The sequence below is a fragment of the Prinia subflava genome (assembly GCF_021018805.1).
Source record: "Prinia subflava isolate CZ2003 ecotype Zambia chromosome W unlocalized genomic scaffold, Cam_Psub_1.2 scaffold_22_NEW, whole genome shotgun sequence".
Lineage (NCBI taxonomy): Eukaryota > Metazoa > Chordata > Aves > Passeriformes > Cisticolidae > Prinia > Prinia subflava.
The window spans coordinates 2,347,035-2,361,756 of record NW_026960606.1 but is presented as its reverse complement, the minus strand read 5'-3'; the positions used below and the strand labels follow the sequence as shown (position 1 = coordinate 2,361,756).

The 14,722-nt window shown below is 42.2% G+C and overlaps 1 protein-coding gene across 15 annotated transcripts in view; it reads right to left on the bottom strand.

Moving 5' to 3' along the window:
- LOC134564852 (ubiquitin-associated protein 2-like) overlaps positions 1-14,722 on the bottom strand; it is a 240,390-nt gene that overhangs the window by 187,721 nt on the left and 37,947 nt on the right. For 14 of the 15 annotated variants that reach the window (XM_063424089.1, XM_063424082.1, XM_063424094.1 and 11 more), the window contains 3 exons: positions 13,978-14,055; positions 13,019-13,129; positions 9,218-9,371 (listed from right to left, as the gene is read on the bottom strand). In XM_063424089.1, the coding sequence (XP_063280159.1) occupies positions 9,218-9,371; positions 13,019-13,129; positions 13,978-14,025 (313 nt within the window). In that variant the 5' untranslated portion in view covers positions 14,026-14,055. Of the gene's footprint in view, positions 1-9,217; positions 9,372-13,018; positions 13,130-13,977; positions 14,056-14,722 lie in introns of those variants that run through there. The other variant, XM_063424097.1, reaches the window with a different exon arrangement.

The window sequence follows — 14,722 nt, the reverse complement described above, 5'->3', positions numbered from 1 at the left end:
GTGCTGCCAGCAGAAGCATCACTGCTGCGATAGCGGCAAAGGGCAGGGGTGGCTGACCCGGGACCAAAGTGCCAGGTGCAGCCCCTGCCACTTCTGGGCTCTGTATCAGGCTGTGGGGTGGCGGCAGCATGAGCCTTTTTTCTCCATGCCCAATTCTTTCCCTTGTCCCCTACGGCGCCGAGGGTGAAGGTTCCCCCCCCCCGATGGCGGTGAGGGGAGAGGCGGCTGGAGCGTCTCTCCTTTCTCCTTTCCCCTCAACTCTCCCCCCCTTCTCCACTAGTGCGGTGCCGCCAAACGAGCGGCTTGAAGCAGCCTTGCCGCTTCTCTCCCCCCCCCCCACCCTTACCCCCCCTGCACAGCAAGGCAGGAGTGGTCTTTTTTGGCTTGCCGCCCTTCCCCCCACCCCCCCTCAATCAAAGCAGCGGGGGGGTGGTGTTGCCAGTCTCTGCTTGGGAGACAGAGGTTGTGTGCAGGCAGCTGCAGGGGAGAGGTCGAGAGAACTGCTCAGCTTCTCAGTCTAGACCCCCCCCCTACCCCCGCGGAGCTGTGGCCATGCAGGGGGGCCTTGGGCCCCTGAAGCCCTACTACTGCTGTAGTAGGGCTTCAGGTGGGCGGAAGAATTTCTTTTTAGAGGGATGATTTGATTTTTTGTCTGGGTTTTTTCCCTCCCACCCTCCCTCTGAAATTTTCTTCTTAAGGCATCTCTAGTGAATAGAATTGGAGTTTTAAATGCCTGTTTATAATAGAAGAAAAATGAAAAGTAAACCAAAAACAAATAGGCAACCCTTGTTACATTTTCACAGATAATACAAGTATTATTAATAATTTTGTATCAAAACTGTTATTGGTTATAAGTTTTAAGTGTTATCTCAGCTTTTTAAGATATTTATTATTGACATTTATTATAAAATGTGAATTCACTGATATGATATGAAAAAATATGATACTTATTACTGATATATCAATTACATAATGTGAATTCACTGTTATGATAGAGGTATTATGATAGTTTTATGGCTTCTTTTTCCCACATGTTATTCATTACGCCTATAACACACGTCACTCAAGGATTTTTTCCTTGTCTTCTAACTATTTATGCTAGTTTTTGCATTTATGATTTTTTAAGTATTTTTCAGATTTCCAGAAAAGGTTATCTGAGCTTTGTAAGAATGTCTCTTCTGTCCTGACGGTTTGGGATGCAGTTCCAGTTCTGGTCAGAGACCACTCCAAGAGTCTGCTGAGTTCAGAGCATCCCTATCCTGACAAAATTTAGGAGGTGTCAATTATTATGGGTCGATATCAGTCTTTATCATATTTTTAAGAACCTTGTTTTAAAATTGGTGTAAAGGATTCTTTTACAGTTAGAGCTTTGGCACTGGCCATGCCTGGGTTCTTTCTGGATGGGAATTGCCTGCGGTCCCAGATGTTTTTGCAGAAGGACTTTCACATGAGTTATTTGACTCTGTGATTTGACTTTGCAGTTTCTGGGCTGATCATAATTGTAATCAAAAGATAAATTGCAACGATGTAACATTTATGTTATGAATCTGAAAAAAGTAATTATCAAATCTGGATTTTGATTTATTAGACAGTGGAGTCTGACAAGTTCACTAACTTAAGGAGAAGATATGCCTGTGTTTTATCATTAGCAGGTTCAAGCAGTCGTGTCACCCATCACCTTTGAGGAGTGAAAAGGGACACTTTGCATAGCCTTTGTGGCTATCAGATTGACTGCGAAGGAGATGACCATGTGCTTGAAAATTATGGAGACAAAAAAAGTCCTGTGTCAGCATCATGGTACTGTTTCCACTGATCTTCTTCAAGTTACTCCCTGCTTCAGACTTCAAGAAGACATCCAGTGATGCCAAGAATAAACATCTTGGCTCTAATGGACTTTTCTCTTTTATTTGTTTCAGTTCTATAGCAGAGGTTGTTCCATTTATTTTCCTACAAAGATGCAGTTGTATTTTAGGTAATATTTCACGTGCCTTCAGTGTATGCTTTGTAGTTATCAAGGGCGGTTGTTTCATTTTGTGGTTTTGCCTTGTGGTGATTGGGATCATGTAGCTCTTTTAGAGTCAGGTATATTAAGTGTATCTTTCTATTGATATTTTTATTCTTCCTAATTTTTTCAAGTTACATCCTACAGGTATCATGGGCCAATTGAGTGAATGATGGTCCAAACCTGCACATCCTGCAATGGGTCTCTCTGCCCCATCAAAATCACATGCTTTTGTATTTAAAAAAAAAAAAAAAAAAAAAAAGGCACCCATGTTGTCTGAATTACTGGAAAATTTTTAAGCAAAGATTGCTCTCATTTTGCTCTATGCTGAGAGTCAATGTCGTTACTCCCATACCATCCGTACTCAGTAGCGACAGGGCTCCATACGGCTGCTTTCCACTTCCAGTTCACCCCTACGATGCGACAGGAACCATCAGAGTGTAGCATGTTTCTTCTGCTGTCAGTTGGTTGTACAGTGGAGCTTTTTCAGCCCTTGTCACTTGTTCCTGTTCCTCTTCATCCATGAGACCAAAGTTTTCACCTTCCGGCCAGTTTGTAATTATTTCCAGAATCCCAGGGCAATTTGGGTTTCTAATATGGGCATGCTGTGTAATGAGAGCAATCCATTTGCTCCATGTGGCGTGAGTAGTGTGGTGGGTAGAGAGAATCTTTCTTTTGAACATCCACTCTAGCACCAGTAATCGGGGTGCCAAGGAGGAGTTGTGGTTCCGTGCCAATCACCTCTGAGGCAGCTTGAACTCCTTCATAGGCTGCGAGGAATTCCTTCTCTGTTGGAGTGTAGTTGGCTTTGGACCCTTTGTAGCTCTGACTCCAGAATCCCAGTGGTCAGCCTCGAGTCTCCCCAGGAACCTTCTGCCAAAGGCTCCAGGACAGGCCATTGTTCCTGACTGCAGAGTAGAGCACATTCTTCACCTCTGGTCCCTTCCTGACTGGGCCAAGGGCTACTGCATGAGTGATCTGCTTGATTTGGCAAAAGTTTGTTGCTGTTCAGGGCCCAAGTGAAAATCGTTCTTCTTACGGGTAACTGGGTAGAGAGGGCTCACAATTTGGCTGTAGTCAGGAATGTGCATTCTCTAAAAGCCTATGGCGCCTAAGAAAGCTTGTGTTTCCTTCTTGCTGGTCGGTGGAGACATCGCAGTGATCTTATTGATGACCTCAGTGGGAATCTGACACTGCCCATCTTGCCACTTTTCTCCCAGGAACTGGATCTCTCGAGCAGGTCCCTTGACTTTGCTCTTCTTGATGGCAAAACCGGCTTCCAGGAAAATCTGGATGATCTTCTCTCCTTTCTCAAACACTTCTGCTGCTGTGTTTCCCCACACAATGATGTCATCGATGTACTGTAGATGTTCCGGAGCCTCACCCTTTTCCAGTGCAGCCTGGATCTGTCCATGGCAGATGGTGGGACTGTTTCCACCCTTGCAGCAGGCGGTTCCAGGTGTACTGCATGCCCCTCCAGGTGAAAAGAAACTGAGGTCTGCATTCTGCAGCCAGAGGAATGGAGAAAAACGTGTTAGCAATGTCAATAGTGGTGTACCATTTCACTGCCTCGAACTCCAGCTCGTACTGGAGTTCCAGCATGTCCAGCACAGCAGTGCTCAGCGGTGGAGTCCCTTCATTCAAGCCACGATAGTCCACAGTCAATTGCCATTCTCTCTCAGACTTGCGCACAGGCCAAATGGGGCTGTTGAAGGGTGAGTGGGTTTTGCCGATCACCCCTTGGCTCTCCAGCTCTCTGATCATTTTGTGAATGGGGATCACGGCATCTCGATTTGTCTGATACTGCCGCCGATGCACCGTCGAGGTGGCAATTGGTAGTCGTTGCTCTTCCTCCCTCAGGAGTCCTACTGCAGATGGGTTTTCTGATAGTCCAGGCAAGGTGTTCAATTGCCTAATGCCCTTTGCCTCCACAGCAGCTATTCCAAAAGCCCATCTGAGTCCCTCTAGGTCTTTGTAGTAGCCATTCCTGAGAAAGTCTATGCCCAGAATACACGGGGCCTCTGGGCTGGTCACAATCGGATCTTTCTGCCACTCCTTCCTGGTCAGGCTCACCTTGGCTTCCAAAAAGGTCAATTGATGCATTCCCCCAGTCACCCCAGCAATAGAAACAGGTTTTGCCTCCACATGTCCTGATGGCATTAGAGTACACTGTGCATCAGTATCAACTAAAGCTTCATATTTTTTGACTCTGATGTGCCAGGCCATCGGATCTGCACTGTCCAAAAGACCTGGTTTTCCCATGCCTCTTCCTGGCTAGAGGCAGGGCCCCTCTAGCACTGGTTATTGTTTCCTTCCTGGGTGTACATAGTAGAAGTTCCTTCAAGGGGATCTATCACTGCGAGCCTAGCTAGATAAGGACACTCAGGAGACAGAGGTCTGGGTTCATCTGAGCATGCAGGGCAGGAGCACTGGCTTTGTTTATTCTTCCTATTAAATACCTCTAGCAAGGTGACCATGGATTGGAGGGTGGCATCCCCACCTCTTACCCACATTGGTCAAGGAGGCTGTCATTCAACCTCCCTTTCTCTTGGAGAAGGAATTCATAACAATAGCAATATTTACAAAACATGGTCTACTGTTTACATTTACTGTTGGAGTCCAGGGGATCCCTCTGACAGCCCTGGAGAGTCAGGGGGCTGTACAGGGGGGTCTGGGATCTGTACAAGGGGGTCAGCCAGCCTCCCACAGAGCCCAGAAGGACTCTGATTCTGGCTTCTATCCATGGAAGTGAATGCTCACATGAAGGAAGAATCACAGATCCTAAGAATTTAGAAGTAGATAGTAGTTTGTCATAGAGTATAAATATAGAGATTAGGATTCATAGTATACGGGGCTGAGAGGACAAGATGGAGGAATTGGGGAGTGGCCCCTAGTTTCCTTGTTCTTGTTCTCATCCCCCATCTTTTGTTGATTTGGACTTTAGAGATTGGTTTAGAATAAAACTGACATGTTAGCATAGCAAGTTAGTATTGGTAATGTTCTGTAAACAATAAATACGTCTTGGACTGTGGTTGGGTCGGGGGTACGGTACATAAGGTACGGGGCTCTCTGATCCGGGGGAGTCCAGCGGCAGCCCAGCGCCAGTCCAACGGCGTGTCTTGCTTTGCTGGGGACGCCTTGCAAAGCCGAACAAGAACTGTTAGATAATATGAAATAAACAACCTTGATAACCTGAGCTGCTGGACTCACAGTGTCGTCTCTGCCTTCGGTGTGAAACGCTCAGGGCAAAGAGAAGACAGAAAACCTTATTATCTTGGGGAACAGCAACCCCAGGGAAATACCCAGGGAACAGCAACCCTGGGGGAAGATTTCACCACCTCGGGGAACGGCCGCCCCGAGGGGAATCTCGGGGAACATCAACCCGGAGAATTTACGAGTGTGAGAAGCTGCAAACTTCTACTTTAGTATGAACGCTCAGCAAACTAGGAAAACTCATGGCAACAGGGATCTGACAGAGCATCCTCACTTCTATAATACCTGGCAGCTTGATCATGGGAAGGTGAGGCTACCTTCATTTCAGTGGAACCCCTTTGGTTAGTGTTTCTCTCCTTGAGTTGACGCATCCGTACTGCCAGGACAGAAATGGGTTTCCCTCTCACATTCCCATGTCTTCCCCATGGTCATGCAGGAAGGCCCACAGGTCAGCTCCTTGGGTGTACCCTCTCTCTCTAGTTGGGGGACATTGGGCTCTGACTTTGGGGCCTGTGACTCACAGCAGTGCCATATGGGAACTTTTCCCTCTCATCTCCTCCCTCATCTCCTCCTTGAGTTCCTTAACCACAGCAGAGACATGAGCCTGCATCGGGCCATTCATCATACTCTCCTAATTTGTAAGTTTGTTGGCGACGGAACCCACCGTCTCTCGGTTGTTATCAGCATTAATCGTTGCAATGAAGGTGGTGTATTGAGATGGCCCTAGATTTGCCAGATTCCACAACATTTGCCATGCACACCTGACTTTGTCAGGGTCATTGTCATGCTGTCTGCTCCTCCCACAAAGTATCTCCAATACCACCACTTCCCTTAGCTGTTGGATCCCTTCCTCAAGGGTTTTCCAGCACATTTTATGATGATACTCCTGCATCCTCTCTTTGTGGACAAACCTCTGTCTCATACTCATTAAAAGCCGCTCCTAGAGGGAAAGGAACCCTGGCTTCCTTAGGAATACCTGATTCACAGCTGAGTCCTGGGTCAAGGGTCCCAAATTCCTTGCCTCACCACTGTCTAGTTGCACCCCTGTACCCATAAGGTCCCAGATCCCAAGTAACCAGGTGGCATAAGCCTCACGCCTGCGTCATACAATATATTTTTGCAGATTATGGAGACTTTCATATGACAAGGACTCGGTGATGATCTCAACCTTTGGCTCCCCCATGGGTTGTGAGGGTCCTCCATGCTTCTTCTTCTTCTTCTTCTTCTTCTTCTTCTTCTTCTTCTTCTTCTTCTTCTTCTTTCTTCTTCTTCTTTCTTCTTCTTCTTTCTTCTTCTTCCTTCTTCTTCTTTCTTCTTCTTCCTCTTCTTCCTCTTCTTCCTCTTCCTCCTCTTCTTCTTCTTCTTCTTCTTCTTCTTCTTCTTCCTCTTCCTCTTCCTCTTCCTCTTCCTCTTCTTCTTCTTCGGGTGTTCTGATTTCATCTTATATGTCTTTGTTTCCACAGGGGCCACGGTTGCTGACTGTGACTGCCCCTGTGGTTTAGCTGGAACCTGGACAGTTGTAACGTCTGTGGGTTCCATTGCTGCACCATAAGACTCTCCCTCTTTGAGGCAAGGGGAGGGTTTCCCACCAGCTGTGGTTAATGAGGCCACCACAGGGGAAATGTAGTCCTTCAGCATCTGGACCATCTTGCGTATCTCCTTCACCCAGTCCAGGTGGTTCATTTCTAAGGTGAGCTGTGGGGCAGGGTCAGGTGGTGGGTCAGCATCCCTAGACTCTGGGGCCGTTTCAGGCTCTGGGGCAGCATCCCTATTCTCTGGGGTAGGTATCAGGATGGTTATCCATGTCTATCTCCCCTTATCCCTGAATGCTAAACAGAACAGGCATATCAGCAACACCAGCCACTGTATGATATCATTAGCATTTAGAGAAGATTTGAACCCTTCAAAAACTGGTGAGGTAGACCCAAAGAACTGGGTGAGGGGTAGGGAAAAAATTTCCCCCAGTGTCATTTCCTTACAATAGGTACCATTATTAAAGTAACTCTAAAAACATACAGTTAGTGTGTGATAGCTCTGAATCCATGTGCCTGCCTTCCAGAGGAAGTTAAAAATCCATTAATTCCTCATCTTATTAACCCATAAAGCAAACTGGATGGCAGCCACAGTAGCCTTAGTTATTGGACCCACTGTTAGATAAGGGCGTGCAAATGGGAGAAACACAGCCACAACCATGTGCCACCCGAACCAGGGTAAGATAGACCACATGATGCCACCTATACAAGATTTCTATATCCAGTACACAAAACATTAGGTTACTCAAGAACTGTTATTCCTTTTTCACTCTTTTTCTCTTGATGCTGTCGTGCCACACGTTGGGCACCAAAATCTGTCTTGGTTTGGAAAGACAGGTGTCTGCTGGGAAAGTCGGAACTTCCCTTAGAATGGAGAATGTAGACCCTCTCCCTCCAAATTATTATAATTTTGAAATTAAGAGGCTTTCAGGCAAAGATATGGGAATAGGAATAATAGTTCTTTACTAGGAATATCAAAAATAAAAATGTAGTAGTACAAAAAAGCAAACAAACAAAAAAAAGAAAACACTGACATAGTCAGAATACAACCTGACACCCTGTTGGTCCGGGTGTTGGTAGCAGTCCAATTAAGTCCTCCTGGAGTGACAGATGTGGTTCTGTTGGAGCAGAGATGATCCTGTAGAAGGGTGTAGTTTTCCTCTAAAGATCCAGTGGTGGTGAGATGGGTCCGGTCTTCCTCTGGGAATCCAGGGGAAACAGGCTGTCCTGGTGTTCTGAATCTCAGATTTTATCCAGGTAGGAATGCTTGGCTCCTCCCACTGGGTGGAGCATCTCACAATGGGATGATGTAATTTTATCAGTCATGCAGTGAGCCTTAATGGCCCATTAACAGAAGCTATCCCCCTGGAGGGAGGATGGGTTGTGGAAGAGATAAAGAACACTGCCCCAGCTGGTTTTAACACCTGGCCCATTAACAGAAGACACCCGCCCCCTCCCCTCCAGAGTTATGAGGAATGGGTCATAGAACAGATAAAGAAAAAGGCCACCCAAACCGGTTTCAACAGATGGCAGTAGAATACATACTTTTGGTTAGATCTTGCATTGCAACCCAAGACAAGATGCAAGTTTTATTACTATTTTTTGCTAACTTTGACATTATTTTACAAAGATTCACAATGTCTTCATTGGCACAATATTTGAAGATATTACAATAATTAAAAGAATTGGGTAATATTGTAAAATTTTTCCCTGCTTTTAAGTCAAAAGGTACACATATTTTTGCATTGTTGTTTCTCTGCTCATCTGTCAGTGCATATGGCCCTTAACAGCAATTTATACAGCTTTGATACTGTTGATAAAACTTAAAGAGAAAAAAGCAATGTGCATACAATGGCGATCTAATTTTGTGCTACCTAACTTGGAAACATCAGTTTGCTTTTGTACAATGTATTTTTGCACCTCTATAACCTGTAGAAAAATTTTAAACATTTCAACCCACAAAGAACTTTCTGTGTTTTAGAATGTCACCTTTGGTTGGTTTATGAGCAACATATGCTAGAGAGTAATAATGATCCCAGTCTTTCCATTCCCTTTTATAAAAAGATGAGAACATCTTCATGTTCTCCCACTCATAAAAGGAGATGTAATCAATGCTGGATAATTTTTTCATTTGAAGAAAAAAAAGTGTTTTAGCTGTGCAGCAACATACTTGCTTCTCAAGCAGTTTTACAGAGAGGCAATTCTAAAACTTAAAATGAATAGCAATTTGTACAAGATCAATTGATCAAAAAATGACATAAATTTAAATTTAATGTCTTTGAATAAACAGACCATCCCAAAACCAAGTCACAGACAGATTGAGCATTCCTGTTGCATAAACAGGTTATGATCCCTTCAGTACTGAGCTATAGCTCAGACAGACTTTACTTCATTAAGCATTTTCTCTTAACTCAACCAGTGTCAGCTGCAAAAATTGTCTGAATCTTTAAAAATGAACCCCTATACATACACTCTCGGCCACGGCTGCCTCCTCTTCCCCATCTGTTGGAATTTCCCCATCCACGGCTCATTTCTCTGTCCCCTCGTTTCTCTCTGTTTTCTTTGTTTTCCAAACTTTCTTTTCCAAGGTTTTTCTTCTTTCCCCCTACAGTCTCCCAAGAAGTCTATTTGGATAGAATAGAATTAGATACAAAAGTCAAAAAGGAAGAGACAGCTCTCAGTGTATGCTTCTACCTCACATCCCTCCAGTTCATGGGAAAAAAACAGCCATACATACATATTACACTGATACAAATGGAAACATAAGTTGTACTTTTTCAAAAAAGAATGAAAAAGAAACAAGTTTTAAAAGTTGGATTTTCTTATGGAATGTGAGAATCTCAAATATTTCTGGCTATAATGGACTTTTACTAGTTCAAGGAAGCCTAGATATGACCACAACACAGAAAATCTACAAAGCAAGCAACAGTTTTCCTCTCAACTACCTCCATAAATCTAGCAAGGGAGCATGTACAGAGCTATCCTTTTCTCCAAAGGAAATGAAAAAATGCTTGTAAGTATCACTGAAAAATAGACAGTAAGTACGTGGCCAAGGGGAACCACTATCCAGATGTACAAGAATTCAAGCACCAAGAGACAGAATGGCAAAACAATAACTTGGGAAAACTGGAGCTTTAGCTTTAATATTAAGTTCCATCTTTAAAATAAATTCAGGGATCATATCAGCTCTATAGAAATTGAAAATAAAACAACTGAAACACTTGTCAACAGCACAGCAACTCATTGTGCAATTGCACAGTTAGTCTATTGAGCTGTTAGCTGCAAAAGAAAGAAGAAAGGTATTACATGCAAACCATTAAGATGGCAGATAGGTTTATGTATATGCCCCCATTTCTAGGAGCTTTTAGTCTAGGTAAGGTATTTGAGAGGTAAAATTGCACATGCAAATGAGATGGCATCAACTGTGAAGCACTACAAAAAGCCATGACCTCTGACAGGCACCTGCATTCAACAAAAAAGATTGGCTATCAATAGTTCCAGGTCCTGTCCTATCTCTTCTCAAACAACACCAACTCAGCAGACCTCACAAGGCAGGCAATGATCAGATAGTCCAAGATGCCTAGAATTGAGGAAACTTATTCTATTGAGAAAGCAGGTAACAAAGCAGTTTACAAGTATAAACTCAATGTCTCAGTATCTCCTTTGGAGACAATAAGTACTAAAAGAACAGTAATTCTCTTTTTTTTTTTACATGATATAGGTGAGAAAGAAGGCTGAAATCACATTTCAATTTCATCCCCAGTATAGAAGACTATATCGCCATAAACCAGCTTAGGTGAAGCACAGACAGCACAGATTAGAAGTACAAAACTATGTGTTTGAGCAACACCACATTATTTGTGGGGCAGAAAACTGCTTCCCCCAGTAACTATCACATGGCTTCATCTGCCATAGCCTGTGTAAATGTATTATGTACTAAAATACTCCTAAAACTTCAGTTATTTCACAGGAGAAAAAACCTCAACCTGCACTGACAACTGAAGAACCAAATCTATAACTTTCAGAATGTACTACTATTTTACTGATGGGCATGGTGCCAAAAATCTTGAACCATTGCAATGAAATACCCAAAATTGGATGAGTCTGCAAAGCTGAAGAGGAAGCAGCCTCCCCTTAGTAAGGTTTTACATGACTTAGGAAGGATCAGTAAAAGGATGACTATGAAAGCATCAGATCCATGCTTTCCCACAGTATAATTTTGAGGAAAGCCTCGAAAAGTTGGACATGTCCTTTGAGATACAGTATGATGCTACCTCTGGGCATGGGAATCCATCACAGACTATTGAAGCTGTCTCTTTTTGTAATCAATTACCTCCCTTACAATTTCAGCTGAGGATGCCTGAGGAAACCCAAATGACAGCTGTGGGCCTGACCTTCAAAAATATGTAACAGAAGCTGCCTTGATGGCCTGATCTTAGATGGAAAAAAGAATAATCTGAAAGGTCCCCTTTGTTCTATCTTAAAAGGTATAGGAAGTAACACATGGTCAGACATAACATGGATCTTAGGACTGTAGGAAGTTAAATGAAGTCTTGGGCAAAGAAACATGCCCTTCTCAACTCTCATCCCCAAGCCTCTGTCTATCCAAAGACAGACCGACACAACCATTGCAAGTGAAGTCTTCATAAAGACTAACAGTCACCGAGCATAAAGCCTTAAATATTACAGCATTAAAAAAAAAAGACAAAACTGGCAGAATACCAAAGAAATTATAAATGGACATTCTAGCTATCACTCCTTCTTCTTTTATCTCCTCAATTTGGATAGACACATCTTCTTCCAAATGAGGTAAAAAACCATCCAGTGCATCAAAGCAGAGTGAAACTAAAAAAAAGAGATTTGGGAATCTGCATTCAGAACTAGTACCACCTCTGCTTCCAGTCTTACATCAAATCCACAGTTAAAGTGTTCTGGAGTATAACGGCCTTCAAGTTAGAGGCCCACAAATTTGCATAAAGAATAAGTTTATTCACACTCTGATGAGAACCCCTTTTAATTAATACTCCTTCCTTTTTGAGTCCTTCTAGTTGTCCATATTTGTTTGAGTTGCATTTTGTCTACAAAGTGCAGTGGGTTCAGAAGGACTTGTCCAAAGAGCAATATATGCATATGCTGCTTCTAATTGATAAATGAGTTCAGAAAGTTTCTTTCATGCCATGACCACTTATTAAAAATTTGCTAAGGAAGCATTTAACATTCTCTATCAATCACAAAACTATTTTCAACTAGAAAATGACAAATATGAGAAGTACAAAAGAACAGAAAACCAGCACATTACCAACACAGATTTAATCATGAGATGCTATTTTCTATTCCCAGCTTGACAGTTTGTTCAGTATTATATATTTCTGTGTTTTAGATGACCTCAACTCTGATAAATGAAAAGAGGATAGGAAAGAAATTCTTCTCAGTCAGAACAGTATGTGTTCTAGATTCAGGGTGAGTAGGGGTGGGTTTCCTCATTAACAATAAGACAGACCACACATCCTGACAAATCACAGGATAGACTGAATGTTCAGCATTAAGAAAGGAAGTCCGGGTTTCTTTCCCAATTCAGATGAGATGGAATCTAGCTTACTGTCTTGGACAAACTGTAACAAGTCCCTCCAGCAAAAGCTTGAGCTGCAGCAAGATATTTTACTGGTATCTCTTGGGATAGAAAATTGCTCTGTGCAACATTCTAAGCAACATTATTTGTTGTTATACACACATTGTTTAGTCTACTCTTTCTGGTTTTCAGTGAAGTTATGTGAATGAACAACACTGAAAGAATACTTGTATCCTCCTTTACCATTAGTAGTGCTGTCAATTCCAACTTCCAGATGTGAAAACCTCCTCCAAATTCAATACTGGCAATGCAAACCTACATAAGCTGCACAGCTTAAAATATCTACCTGTGCTTTAGGTTTATAAAGATTATCCTTTGAGGCAAACAGACTCAGGTCTCATGGTTGGGAGCTGCTACAAACATTGGAGCAAAAAACAGGCCTGTGTCTGACAGAGCAATGATTTCTGCTGCAGAGTTAAAATTATTGTATGTAAATGAAAAACAAAAGATTCTGCAAGAAACCAAATAAACACCCACAACATTTTCAAGATTCAGCATGCAGCAGAAAAGCTGTCCTGGTCTCCATTTCCTTCAAAAGAATTTGGAGGCATGGAAATTGAAAGCTTCCAAAATGTGACTTTCCCAATCACTTTTAAGAAGTGGAAACAAAAAGAACAGCTTAATAGGAAAGTAAAACCTTACCGTGTCAGAACTTCCTTCCAGCAATATGTTAATTGCTCTGTTCATGTCCCCATTACAATCATGTAGTGCCACTATGCACTCATCCTGGTTTTTTCCCGTCACTTCCATAAGCTGGCAGTAAGAGTTAGACATGTTAAAATATTCAAATTATCTTTGTAAGAAAATAAGAGTATCACCACAGATTCAAAAATGCGCATAGCTACTGTGTCAGAGCAAACTAAAATCCTAAATAAAGGTAAACACAAATTAAATTATAATCAAGAAAGCACTCTCACTTTTTTTCCCCTTTAACTTTATGCTTGGAGATTTCCTATGCAGAACTTAATTCTTATCCTTCCCACCAGCATAGCTACAGACATTATTGATGAGGATACTTTGGCTTCAGGAAGTACAAAACTTCACTTCTGGCACATCACCAAAACAAGTTTATAACAACAAAAAACACTTAATGTTTCAGAGGAGGTTTTACAAAGGAAAACTCAATAAAGCTGCATACAAAGCTCTGGGAGGTCAAATTATTTTTTAAAATATAACATCAATTTATCTTTAAGCTATGATTCTATGATTTTTACTTTTCCTGAAAAACAACCAATATATTGGTAAACTCAGTTTACACAGGTGACATTTTTCCTGTGTGTGTACACGTGAACATCCTGAATGCACTCTTTATTCTGACAATTATTCAATTGGGACCATAATAAAGAGATATAGTCTGGAAGAGATCAGCATAGATGAGATTTGGCTTAAAGGCCAAAGGAAAATACACCAGTGTAACCATACAGTCTATATTACCACACAATTTCTTGAAAACAGACTTTACAGGGCAATAAGAGCACCTTTCTCCAGTTAAACTTCAATCCTTGTGAAAAAGGTTTCATCTAAACCAGAAACATGCTCTAGCTCCAAAACACAAGCCAGCATTGTTGCAGGGCATAAAAACTGTATCATAAGAAACATACTTGTTTCACTTTATCTTCAAAATCTGTGTCATTCTTATCGTAAATCATCTGAGCAAGGCGAATCTGTTCTGCTGTTGCCTGAAAAACAAACATCCAATAAAGCACACAAAATTTAACTATATTTTTTAAAGTATTTCCTAGTTATCACAATCACAGAATGCACAGTTGGAAGGGATCCACAAGGATCATTGAAGTCCAACTCCTGGCCCTCCACAGGACACCCCAACATTCCCACACTGTGCCTAAGAGCATTGTCCAAACCCTCATGGAGCTCTGGCAGCCTTGGGCCGTGACCATTCCCTGGGAAATCAGTTCAGTGCTCAACCACCCTGTAGGGAAACAACCTTTTCCTGATACCCAGCCTAGCCCTCCCCTGACACATCATCAGGCCATTCCCTCAGGACCTATCACTAGTCATTAGTGTCAGTTTATTTTTTTTCTCTCAAAATTCTCAAAAAGAATATACACAACAAGCACAGTGGTGCTACAGGGAAGGGATTAACATCTCCTCTATGTCCATTTTATAGTTAAATAATTAGCTAAAACAGAAGCAATTTCAACATATTCTAATGTGTTTGAACCACAGTTAAAGCTCACCACATAGACAAGATAACCATATAATAGAATTTACCACAAAAGCTTAAACTTTGATATTACTTGTATTTAGTATCTACCAGAGATAGTTTTATCATAACAAACTGACAATAGTATTTCTAAATTAACTACATCTCTGATGATCCCTGTT